This window comes from Apteryx mantelli, chromosome 10 (genome assembly GCF_036417845.1).
Source record: "Apteryx mantelli isolate bAptMan1 chromosome 10, bAptMan1.hap1, whole genome shotgun sequence".
NCBI classification, from domain to species: Eukaryota; Metazoa; Chordata; class Aves; order Apterygiformes; family Apterygidae; genus Apteryx; species Apteryx mantelli.
Window position 1 is genome coordinate 15572394 of NC_089987.1, and position 12506 is coordinate 15584899.

At 36.3% G+C, this 12506-nt stretch overlaps 1 protein-coding gene across 2 annotated transcripts in view; it reads right to left on the reverse strand.

Moving 5' to 3' along the window:
• Window positions 1-12506, reverse strand: part of ITFG1 (integrin alpha FG-GAP repeat containing 1) — a 107151-nt gene that overhangs the window by 62735 nt on the left and 31910 nt on the right. For both annotated transcript variants that reach the window (XR_010885292.1, XM_067302546.1), the window contains exons 7-8: window positions 8333-8394; window positions 4564-4648 (exon numbers count right to left, since the gene is read on the reverse strand). Coding sequence is in view for 1 of the 2 variants with exons in the window: in XM_067302546.1 (XP_067158647.1) it covers window positions 4564-4648; window positions 8333-8394 (147 nt within the window). In the remaining variant the exon portion in view is untranslated. The remainder of the gene's footprint in view (window positions 1-4563; window positions 4649-8332; window positions 8395-12506) is intronic.

The following is a 12506-nucleotide window of genomic DNA, read 5'->3' on the forward strand; positions in this document are numbered from 1 at the left end:
GGGAAGCCCAGAGCAGAGGGAGAGAGGAAATCCTGTCAGATCTTTAGGGGACAGCAAAAGCCATCAGGCACGAGGTACAGAAAACACCAAGAGAGAAAGGGGAGGAAAAGAGAGGCAGGTTTGGTTGCGACTCTGTACCAGGCGTGTTCTGCTCACAGCAGCCGTACCTCTGCGCCAGCAGCGAAGGTGCTTGCTGCGCACAGAGCACTGAGAGCTAGGGCATTTTCTGCCTAGTGCACAATATCCGCTTGGCAAGAGCTACTTAGGTAAAGGGCAGTGCAACTTTTTAACGTATCTCTTTTTACGTTCTCATTGCGCCATTTGATTCTTTTTGCAGTGAAACTTCTTTCAAGCCACGTTTTGGAAAGCACTATTACTTTTTAAAATTACAACCTATCTTACCTTAAGATTTCCTTTGACTTATGACAATTATTACTTCATAACTTCTGAAACAAGGAAAACTGAAAAAATAGATGTTCAAGTCTGACAAGCAGAACCTATACAATAAATGTCTATCTTTTGAAGTATCTAAATACATACAGACATAGCACAGTCGGTAAAAGTAATTATTCTGATACTGTGCTAGGAATGTGAGATTTTGCCTCTTTATTGTTAGATTGGTGTAGAATAAAAATCACTAAATGAAAACTAAGAGAACTCAGCTAAGATCCTCCTTTGCATTAAAACTTTTTTCCTCCCATTGATTATTGTATGGGCATTCTTACAGAGAGCTATTTAGGAGGCGGTAGGGCTTCTTTGGGCCAGGGCAGCTAGTATTTGACTTCCTTCAAAAACTGCACTTTACAAAGAACATGCATTTTAAAATTATATCCCTTGATTTCTTGTACATATTATTTTAGCACTTTATTCACTTCAATATTCTCAAAAACTTTGTTGAATGAGAAAATAACCATTGATTCTCTTGATTATTGTAAAACTAGTGCTGGGAAGATGAAGAAAAAACTGATGCACTACTCAATTTCTTACCCACTGTTATAGCAAAAGAAAGACGAATTAGATATTAAAAATCATACAGTACTCAAGTAGTAGGTTTCAAATCAAAGTTACAAACTTTCTTCTGTAATTGTCAGAGTAAACTTTGTTCCTCTACGGAAAATTTATATTTATAGCATTCTTTTTACATGTTTAGGAAAATTAAAATATGGATCAGGAACTTAAGATGGGAAGATGAAGGCAATCGTAAAGCCTGATTCAAAACAAGGCTCAAATTAAAAAAAAAAAAAAAAGCCCCCAAAGTGCCTCCACTCCACGTTTTCTTTATTAAAGCCAGAAATTTCTTTACATCTATCTTCCTTCATCAAAACGATTCCAGCATGGATGCAGCAGTTCACAACCAATACAAAGCTTCTGTCACATTTGTTCCTTCAGACCTAATTATAGATGCTAATTCTTTCCCTTATCTTCCACATACAGAGATTCAAACCTCTCTACCAATTATCTTCTCTTGCCAAGACGGCAGTCTATAAGCCATCATATCCAATCCTTACTTGAAAGTTCAGGAAGAACAATTTAAAATCTTCTTCCCTCATTTTTCCTGCAATTAAAGACTCTGCTGTAGGAAAGCAAATCTACTCCCAATATGCATGGTTTCAATTAAAGAACTCTACTTCCAGAAACAGAGATATAAGGTAACTGCTCCACTCTTCCCATACAAACCTCCAGTTCTGCAGCTAAACAGATGACAAGCCATATGAGAGAATCGTTTTCCAACATAAAGGACAAGAAACACTGATTCTTAAATATTTATATCTAATATTTGAAATGTGTCTTCTGTGTTTCAAAGCCATCTTTTAAGCACTTTGTAAATTTGAGTCCGTGCATCAAATTTCTTTACCCTTAATTTCTGCATGCTAATTAGAACTGACTAAAGGACATTACTGCATTTAGCCATAAAAAGATCTTAAAAAATAAATTATCCTTGTAAAATTTACCTATGTCCCAAGAAGGCATGATTTCATACCCCCCAAAAGGCTTGCATCTGTTTGTCTTCCCTAATGATTTTGGAAACATCAGCTCACATCAGCCTAGTTTGAAAGAGGCAGAGCTGTTTCAAGAACAGTATTTCTACAGGTTTCATGAAAATCTACATAGTGAGAGATATCTCTAACTATGTGTCCCCTTGAGGGGAAGGTGGGCAGGTAGACCATAACCCACTTTCCAGCCTTCACTGTGGAGCAACTTGACTGATCTGGATTCATCTGTGAAAGATAAAGATGACCGTGAGAAGGTAATTGTTCAGGAAGAGGGAGCAAGACCCTCATGCTGTAAGATTTATGTTGGGTATTCACTCTCACAGATGGAGTGGCTGAGGTCTTTCAGGATATCCCATTTCCAAAAAGCCAGCTGCTGAAAAGCCAGCATTGCCTCCCATTGATGATACCGATGATTCTCGGCCTGTCTATCCTCTTTGCCATACACACTGTCCCCCTGCATTTATTTGTCCCTGCACGCATTCCCTCCCATTATAGTAACTCCTATTAGAAAGACTGCTCCGCTCTCGCCTCGCTCTGAGGCTCCATCTACGCGGCCACTGTTAGCTAGCGGAGCAGGGTACGGAGCGGCCGCCGAAGGAACTCGGAAACGAGGGCTAGCGAAGCGGCAGGGGCTGCTGTCGTAGCCTGGGCTGCACCAAAGCGCGGGTACCGCACCGCTGCATCGCTGCGCTGTCGCACGCACCACTGGAAGCTTCCGACTCTCCTCAGAACACCTGAACGCATTTTTTGTTTTGACTTCACACACACACACACACACACACACACACACACACAAAAGGAACTGCTTCAAATTTTTATCTTCCTCCTCCATAATTTGAATAATTTGCAGTTGTGCATTACTTAGCCATTACTATGTAAGCTCTGAGTTTTCCATCAGTGAGATGAACGTATTTCTTTAAAACGTGCTCATAAAAATATTCCTTTAGGAATGCCATTCAATTTATTCACATTTTTCAAAATTTTAACTTTTATTTAGTGTTTGAACAGTTCCAATTTTTCTTTGCAAAGCTATTCCAGGGTTTATTAAAATTCCATTAATTATGATAAATGTTTAGAAATATGTATCATTTGGGCTCATTAGCTACCTAACACAGAGATGAAAAAATCCTACATAAAGATTGCTTGTCACATTGCCATCTTTAAAATAAAATCTGATATATACTTAGTATACCTATTAACACACATTATTCAGAACATCAGCTTGGAAAATGGTTACTAAATCCCCAATACATTAAAAAATGTTTTAAATTGCAAAAAAAAGGAAGTGTTCTTTATATTTGTAGCTAGTTTAAACAGTAATTAACCTCCCAACTTTGAAGGATTTTACAAAACATGTTAAATATTTCATGGAAGAATCTAACCATCTTTCAACTTCTACCTTACTTCATTTACTCTAGATCTCTGAACCCATCCATAGCTGCTATAAAGGAGACTAATGCAAGTCACCTGTTCAGCAGAGGTGTTCTTTAGCTAAAGGTCAGCCAACAGCTTTGCTCCAAGTGCTAAGAATATGCTTAAGCGGCAGCATAGAACAACAGAACCAGATACTAATACGGAGTCTGACTCTAATAAATGTCACAGTTCTTAAAATCCAACTGATGTAACAAGGCTACCATTTGACAGTGTTTGAAGGAAGACTCAGTCTGACAATTAACAAGTGTGATGTATAAATATCATAAATTAGTCATTTAAGAAGTCATCTACTTTCAACGGGATCAGCAGAATCAGCCTTGTAGCACTTTTACTCGGGTGGCAAAATTCTTATTTTAGTACACAGGAAAAAACGGATTTTTTGGACTAGAAAACCACTGTTTCCTTTTGTCCATGAAATGACACACACATTGATCAGCCATAACTGACTGAAAAAGTACATTATAATAGACAAATCTAGGCTGTCACTAACACTCGCTAAAAAAAAAAAAAAAAGATTTACATATAAATTAAGTTTTTCTTCTGTCCCAAAGCTTTCCAGAATTTTCAATTAAAACCATTAACATTTTACCATGTTGCACGAATCTTTATACAAGTCATTTTAATTCATTTACACTTTGGCCTTATTAATTGGGGCAAATGAAGAATTTATGAACATTGACTCAATATTTTCTGAAAAAATTGTTTTAGGAAAACCATTGTACACTAAATGCAGGTTTGTTTGTTTAGGGAAAAAAGGATCATGAAAAAAGAAAGTACTTATATGTCTGACAAAAATAGGTTTGACATTGTACTATGCCTCAAAGCAACTGTAAATGTCCTCAAATGTGGCACTCAAAAACTAGACATATGTGATACAGGATTCACTGGAATAGACAAAATTGAATTAAGTTGAACTTATTAATAAATTATTCCCAGATATTTCAAGATCTACACTCAAGTAGATCTAATAATAATAAAAAAAAAGGAAGGGAGGGAGAGAGGGGGAGAGAGTGAGAGAGACAGAATAGCTTTATAACTAAATATTTTTTTTCTTTGTTCTTTGATTTAGAATAGCTAACCAAATTAATAAAGAGAAACACTCAGGCTGCAAGTAGTTTAGGAAAATAAAACTCACCAAAATCTGCAAACACGGACTGTCCAACAACCTGCATACCTTCAGGTTTTTCCTTACTTTTTCCAGTTCTAGAGAAGTTCCCATCCTATCAACAGGAAAAAAATGATAGAAAAACTGAACTGTAGACAAAGTGATAAAGTTTGACTTTTGAACTACAGATAATAAGTATCAATAAAAAGGGCTTAAGTAGATAATAAAGAGACATTCCAACTATGGAAAAAATGCACTATTTGAAAATTGGGACTGAACTGTTGGACTCTAATCTTTCATGGAATCCTATGGAAGTCTACTAGTAATCATATTCAGATACAAATATCCACATATTTTGCTCTGTTATTAGGAAGAGATTGGGTTATTTCAGCAGCATAACTTAAATCATAATTAATGATTATGAATACTAACATTTTATATATAATGACATGTAATTTTATATAGGTATCACTACATACATATGTATGTATATATAAATACATACATATACGCACACGTTAAAAACAGATTCTGATTTTACTTTTCCATTTGGAAATAACTTGATTTTACATTAGGTCTGCTTTAGGTCTCGTTCTAATTAAAAGCTAGGCCTGCAAAAGACATAATATTCCAGTATTTCATCAGAAAGATGAACAGGAGTGCAGGATCCTTGTTTATCATAGAAAGGGACCGCAACTGTGAAACAAATCCATTTAAGTTACGTTTCTTAACCAAATAAGATGACTCAAGGCCCACTTTTCTCGTCACTGCAATCAGCTCATATAAAATCCTAAGCACACAAGAATACATTAAAGCCATTATAAGTTATGAAATGAAGAAACAGTCAGCAATCTATTAACTGACTTTTAGCCTGTGTGCTTTGTAAGTCACAAGTAACAACAGAGCGTTCTTGTTTACGTGCCAACTACTGACTTTTTTCATTCTTGCATTTGAATCCTCATACATATGCATGTTGAAGGAAAGTGGGTCATCGGCTACCACTGGTGAGGCAGATCCACAGGTGGCTATAGATGGACATGTCACAGGATGCCAGCAGTCATTAGAGGTATGTTCAGCCTGTTATCCACCAACTTTATCTGTGCTGAACTTGGCAGGAGCCACAGTGGCTCATTTCACAATCTTACCTTTCCCTAACGTTTGAGAGCAGTTCTTCCTCACTCTATATGCTTTTAGTGATTCTACCTAAAAGCACTCAGGTTTTTTTAACCCCCTATCTCTTCTTCTACATTTAGCTTCTAAGGCTAATGCAGTCATCCAAGAACTTGGCTCCCCTTTCCTTGCAGGGCATCTTTGCAATATATTCCTACCAACATCTGCAACATACTCCTGTACTCCTGCCATTCCCCCATCGCAGCATTCTGCTGACGAGAACACATGCTCCCAATTGAGTACAATGATAATCCTGAGATTTTGAATATTTGTTAATGGCAAAGGGACATAAAAATCAGTAGTTTTGAGTTCATTCTTACCTTCTCATATAGAATTCAGCTTTCCCTTTAACTGAAATTCTATGAATAGCCTCCCCAAAGAGCGTGTTTCTCAGGAACAATCAGACTTCAGTCAGACATATGACACTATTTTCTGGATTATCTATAATTACCCATATTGCTTGCTCATGTCATATTCAGTTTGTAGACTTCAGTGCTGTTGAAGATGTGTCTTTGGAAACAGATTTTCCCTGAATGTTTGACTACGTATTTTTTCCTTGGCATATAAATTATAACGGACTTAGTTGGGAGGAGGAAAAAAAAAAAAAAAAAAAAAAAGGAGAGAGCCTCAACTGTAGTGTCTCGGGCAATATTTACAGACAAGTTTCAAAGAGGCATATAAATGGAAAACACAAAGCTTCAACAGTACACCTCTTGATGCAACACCTCTTTTTCATGCTCAATATGTCTGTTCTAAAATAGCTAATTTTTTAAATGAATTAATAAGCCATATTGCTGCAGAAACATATTTACCACTTTAGAAGAAAATGGTGTATTTGGTTATAAGTTCCAAAAGAATTATCTGACTGCAGGCTTGAGCTCGTAATCTTTATTCGTGCAAATCATCTCCATGCAGTAAAGAAGACTAGGCCCTGTGCTCAATTGACCAGAAGAAAAGGATATCATAAAGGTAAATATTTTAGAAGCATTTTATAGTACATCAGTGAAGGCAATTACTTTGCCTAGCTTTGTAGAGAGATTTAATAGCTTTTAATAGACCAATGGAGGTCTTTTAAGATTGATATGTGTATACCAGAGAATTCTAAAATATATTTAAGAGACGTATTTTTCTGGGCTGAATGATTCCAAAGCATAGGATTCATTCTTTCTAAAGAAAGAATTAATCTATGTATACTAACTGTATTAGGTAGGAATATATTCAGAATGTACAAATTTGGAAAATCCAAAATTTGTAGGAAAATTTAAAAAAAACTACAGGAGAGAGGATAAATGCCTTGTGTAGTTGCTACCACTGAATTGCTCAATAATGAAATTCCTCAAAGTAAAAAATTGTTCATTTTTAAGTCTGTATAAATCCTAAAAATACAGAATTTATGACCAACTGCTTTATTTATTTATTTACTTTATTTATTCTTTTAAATCTCTAGCACAGCTCTCATTACTGTTGGATAAAAAGTTCTATTTGAAGACCACCTGGCAGCTGGGAAACAAAAAAGCTGTTTTTTGTTTTGTTTTTGTTTTGTTTTTTACATTTCCAGCTCAGCAGCTGGCTGATGAATGCCATGCTGACACAGGCAGGACTATATTCCCAGTTCTACACTGATTCATTGTGACATGATGGATAAACTTCCAGGTAAATATAGCCTCAAAAATCCATTTCTCAGCTAATAAGAAACACAACATTAATCATAATCTATTAAAACAAAAAGGCAAACTTTAACATATGCACATGCTAAGATTCTTAACTATAGTCCTTTTGGATAGCAAACTTAGTATAAAGGATGCACTTAGTTTTAAATTAACTTACATTACTATCTGGTATTATCTGGCATAAACAATGAGATTCTTCACTGATCCTGGACATTTCTAAAGGTTAATTAATACAACAGCACAACTGAAAAAAACCCAAAAAACTAAAAATCAAAAAACAACAAAACCCCCCTCATTATTTCTGGTTCCAGATACCATCCAGCCATCTTTGAAGGTGTAGCTGATTGCTACACTCTGGCATGAAACTTTCGAGCAGTTTTCGAGCAGAAACTTTCAGTAAGAAGATGGCTACCTCAATTTTTTTGTTTAGTGTTTTAATAATTTCTTGAGTTGTATTTGGGTAATGTAGAACTCCCAGGAGGTTCCCAACCATAACTACAATAAATAGTCTGAAGGCCAGAAGTGAGATTTTTAAACCTCTGTCCCACAAAATCTTACTCAAGACCTGAAGTCACAGTTCTGAAAAAACTTACTCAAAGAAATCAAGTCTTTGACACACAACAAGAATAAAAATCTGGTCAGTCTTTTCTTCATAAACCATCATGCTAACTAAGTGTCAGTAATCTCTTAAAACATCTGATGACATATCATGAGTTCTGTTAATGTGTTATGAAGGTTGGCTGATTGGTGTGCTTGGTAGTCATGCTAAAAAACCTGCAGAGGAATATACACTGAGTAAATAATCTCCTCCAGTGATATTCTGCAGACTGAATGCAATAGTGCAGTTAGTGTCTCAACATCATTTCCACTCATTCCTAAACCCAGGCATGCCAGATAGCCTCTTATGTTTTTTAAGATATGATGTGTTAACAGAACGGTTACTTCATTTTTCCCCTTACCTTATTTACCCATGTCTCAAACTGAATGTTTTGGGAATCTGATAATGTAGTAAGGAACAAATCTGCAAAGACAAACATAAGAGAAATAAAATATTTAACATTAGATTACATCAAATATTTAACTCACTCTATAACGATACTATATTATATAATTCTTATATAAAATATACATATTGCATATTTCATAACTTAAATTTATATTCCAGTTATGTTTTGGATGCATAAGTATTAAACAAGTAAGATTTTAAAAAATCTATTTTCATCCCTTGTACTCTTCTGTATAAATGCACATACCTTCTGCATTTGTATTGGTTATATATGTCAGCCTCACATGCACTAATACGTGTTGGAATGTTATATAGGCACACTGAAGACATTTCTTAATGGTAAAGATAGAAACAGATCTCGAGCCTAAAAAGTATATGCCATTACATTTTTAGCAAGTTAAAATTAAAAACAGGTAACAAAAACAACAAAACGAAAAACCCCGCCAGGCATCCTTTTTCTAGGTTTTGGATATACAGATTTAAGCAACAGATATACTGTTGACAGGAGGAGAAAAGAAGATGGAGGAATATTTCAAGCTTCCTTTACCACAGAATTCTCTTAACAGCCAAACGGTCCAAAGGAGTGCCTCAGAGGCTTTACCAGACAATGCTGTTTAAAGAGGAGCTTATACTTTTCATTATCCTTTAGGAAAACACCCAAATAAGGAAAAGGGGAGGAAAAGGGTTTATAAAAGGAGTAAAAAAATCCCTGAAGAATAAAGTTTAGTGCGCAGAAAATCTGTAAGAAAATTATCCTTTTAGATTTAAGCACTCATCTGCTTTTTCATTGTCTTCTTCCCCCCAGTTTAAAACATCATTATTTGAGTTAGAACACAATCCTTATTCTGTGGGCAAAAAAAAAAGATTTTTTTAAAACTGAATATTAATGCCTTACCCCGAGGTGGTATGCTGAATAAGCAGGTGGAGTGCCGTACAGGGAATTTCGAGTGACACACGAAGGGGTATTTCTGCTTACAGATTCCTACCCCCACCCCCAAACCTGAAAACTGTACTAATTAGTTTTATTCCCCCAAATACCTGAAATGTATACTAAGAAAGCATACAGCATACAATCTTCAATATCTGCATAACGGACACTATTTTTATTCTTATTATTTACATGCACAACTACAATTTAAGATTTTTTTTTAGAAAGCAATAAAGATGTTTTTTAAAACAAATATACCAAGGATTCACAGCCAGGGGCCATATGGCTACAATGGTAATTTGAACTACAGCACACATGTGAAAAGCCTTAGCATGATAATGTGCTTCATTGGAATTTTTATTAATCCTTCGGCATTTTTTGAGGAAGGAGTCAGAACTCAGGTATATCTCATGTATTCTAAGTATAACATAGATGTACCCTAGAAAACATTTATAAACTTCCAATTTTTAACTTGGCATGCAGAAGGAAGTTTGTGTGGTATTGCTGATAACCACTAGATATAAACCAGAAAATATTAAAAATCTAATACAAGAAAAAGAAAGAAACATGGTAACAATGGAAGCTTTAACTCACTTTGTTGAAAACTGAAATGCCACTAAATCTTTGAAAAGAGTTTTTCAGGTTCAAATAAGAATTTCAAGTAGGCTCTAGTACATCCATGTTGTAGTTAGTACTGGAATTTGCAATTTGTTACGGGCTAAGGCGTATACAGGTCATGTCACAACAGGCGCTTTAAGCATTATATGCAACTACGCAGCAAATGACTAGTATTTGATTGGTAAATCTTGTAAGCCGCCTGACCTTTCCTAAGCTTTAGCAGACATTTTGGTTGGCACTGGACCTGTTTCCCCCCGCTTCCCTGGCTCAGTTTCGCGCAGTGCAGCCGTGACCTCCCGCCTTTAACTGCTAAACCCACCTCCCTGCCCGGCCCCCGGTGCAAGGCGCCATCTCGGGGAGCACTGACCTGCCATTCCCACCCGTAATACTATGCTTATACATGTCTGATGACCCTATCCCAGAATTAGACGAAATGGAATAGCTGCCAACACAAGACACAACCCACCTAGGGCTCTGATGCTGGAAATCCAGCTCTAGCCAGTTGGTTGTTACTAGGGCAAAGAAATGCATCAAGTTTTACACACCACAGTTATGCTTCTAGGGCAGAAAAATCCAAATACAAAAGAAAGTTGCGAGTGAGTTATGTTGAGGATGTTATGAAGTCCATAGCTCTACAAGTCACTTACTTAAGTTTAAAACTATGTTCTTTAAAAATAAAAATACCAGAAACATAGCAGCATCATCCCCAACAGTGATTTAGCATGTAGTGGAATTCCATTTAATGATCATTCTTAATTTTAAAACCTTTTCTAATGGAGCATGCTGTAACTTCGCAGTTAAAAAAAAAACAAAAAACAAAAAACAACACACAACCCCTCCCCCCCTTTTCTTCAATAGGAGAATGTGGCACTGTGTATAATATCCTTACAGAAGATCATTTAAAATGGAGAGAAATAAACATCCTTAACTTATTGGAAGCCATATAAACACTACTAAAAATTAAAGTATCCATAAGTAGCAATATAGTTTGGTTTTTGTTTTTTGGGTTTTTTTTGAGCTTTACAGAGTAAATGCCTGGGATTATAGCTCCTCAGAGAACATAATGGTTATCTTCTGACTGTACTTGCAAAATACTCCAGACTGTAGCTCTACCTAAGCCAACCAACAGGCCACAGGCAGTCAGCTGCTGACTGTGACCAGGGAACGACAACAGCTAAGTAAACTGCAAAGCATACTAACCCTAACCTTGAGACACAGCTGCTTCCAGCTCACCCTAATGTCAGTAAAAGACTTTCAGCAGAGCACTAACAAGTATGCCGTGTTACACATATACATGGGATTTGTGAAAGCATGTAACAAAAGGAAAGAAGTTTGCAATGAGTTTTTCTTACACATTAAAAAAATTCATTTTTTCCTTTCTCAGTCTGATGCAGATTACACCAATTGTTCCCCCCCCCCAATTTAAACTGACGCCATAATAAGCATGTAGAAATATTCAGAAATATGACTGCGCTGGCAACTGCAATAACAGGAAGGCAAGGAACAGTAGGCATATAAAATCTCAGATATTAGGACCAGAATCAAAAGTAGCTTTAAAATAAACATTAAACACTGGGCGGGGGAAATGGGAGAAGAGAGCCACAGTGGCTGGGACGTCACTCAGCTTAGTAACAAAAACAATGAATACATTTAGCTATCTGCTGCGTGGGAGGAATAAATCAAGACACTAAATGCAAGTCAAACTACAAAGAGCTAATACAAAGGCAATAATTTAAGACATCTAAAATGTTTACTATGTTAAAAAAAAAAAAAAGGAGGTGCTTACAGATTTAAAGTCTTTGTTCAACCACTGTACAAATCAGGCATTGCAATGTGAACATGCTTGTTTCATATTTTGAAACTAGGAAGACAGAGCTACGTTTTCAGAGGAGGCAACCTAAAGTATGTTTCTTGGGCTTGCAGGAGATCTGTGCTGAATAATGCCCTCTACGGCAACTTAAAGCTGACTGAATTCAGCAACATACTCGTATCTCACCAAACACTCTCCCACCCCCCCTTAAAAAAAGACCCCAAAACAGTTCTCGACAGTTAATGACTTTCTCTCCCTTCAATATCCTTCTCTGTCTCTCCTTTTTCCTAACTTGAGGCATATACATTACGTTCAATCAAGAGCACAGACGTGCCGAAAACAGCTCCAAGCCTAGCACTGCATGTCACCAGTGCAGTGCGATGCTACGGCAGGCAAAGATAGCAACTTTCACTGAAGAAACAGTACAGACGAACTAGTGCCATGCTGTTCCTAAGGTACTGCAATGAGCCATGATTTCCCATAGGACAAATTGATACAGGAACAGCAACACATCCTGTAGTTCCACAATCAGTTGAACCAATTCAAATGATATTTTAATGATAGTTGTCCTCCTCTTTTTTTTATCCTTAAGCCTTGTTATATACAACATGTCTCAAATTCTGATGCATGTTTTCATTAGTGAATCCTCTCCCCTTGTACTGAATCAAGAAATCAAATGCTTAATATTTAAAAGTAATTTTCCTTTTTGAAAAAGAGTGAGAGAATTCAAAGCAAACAAAAGAACATTTATTTACAGCAAAAGCAGTGTAA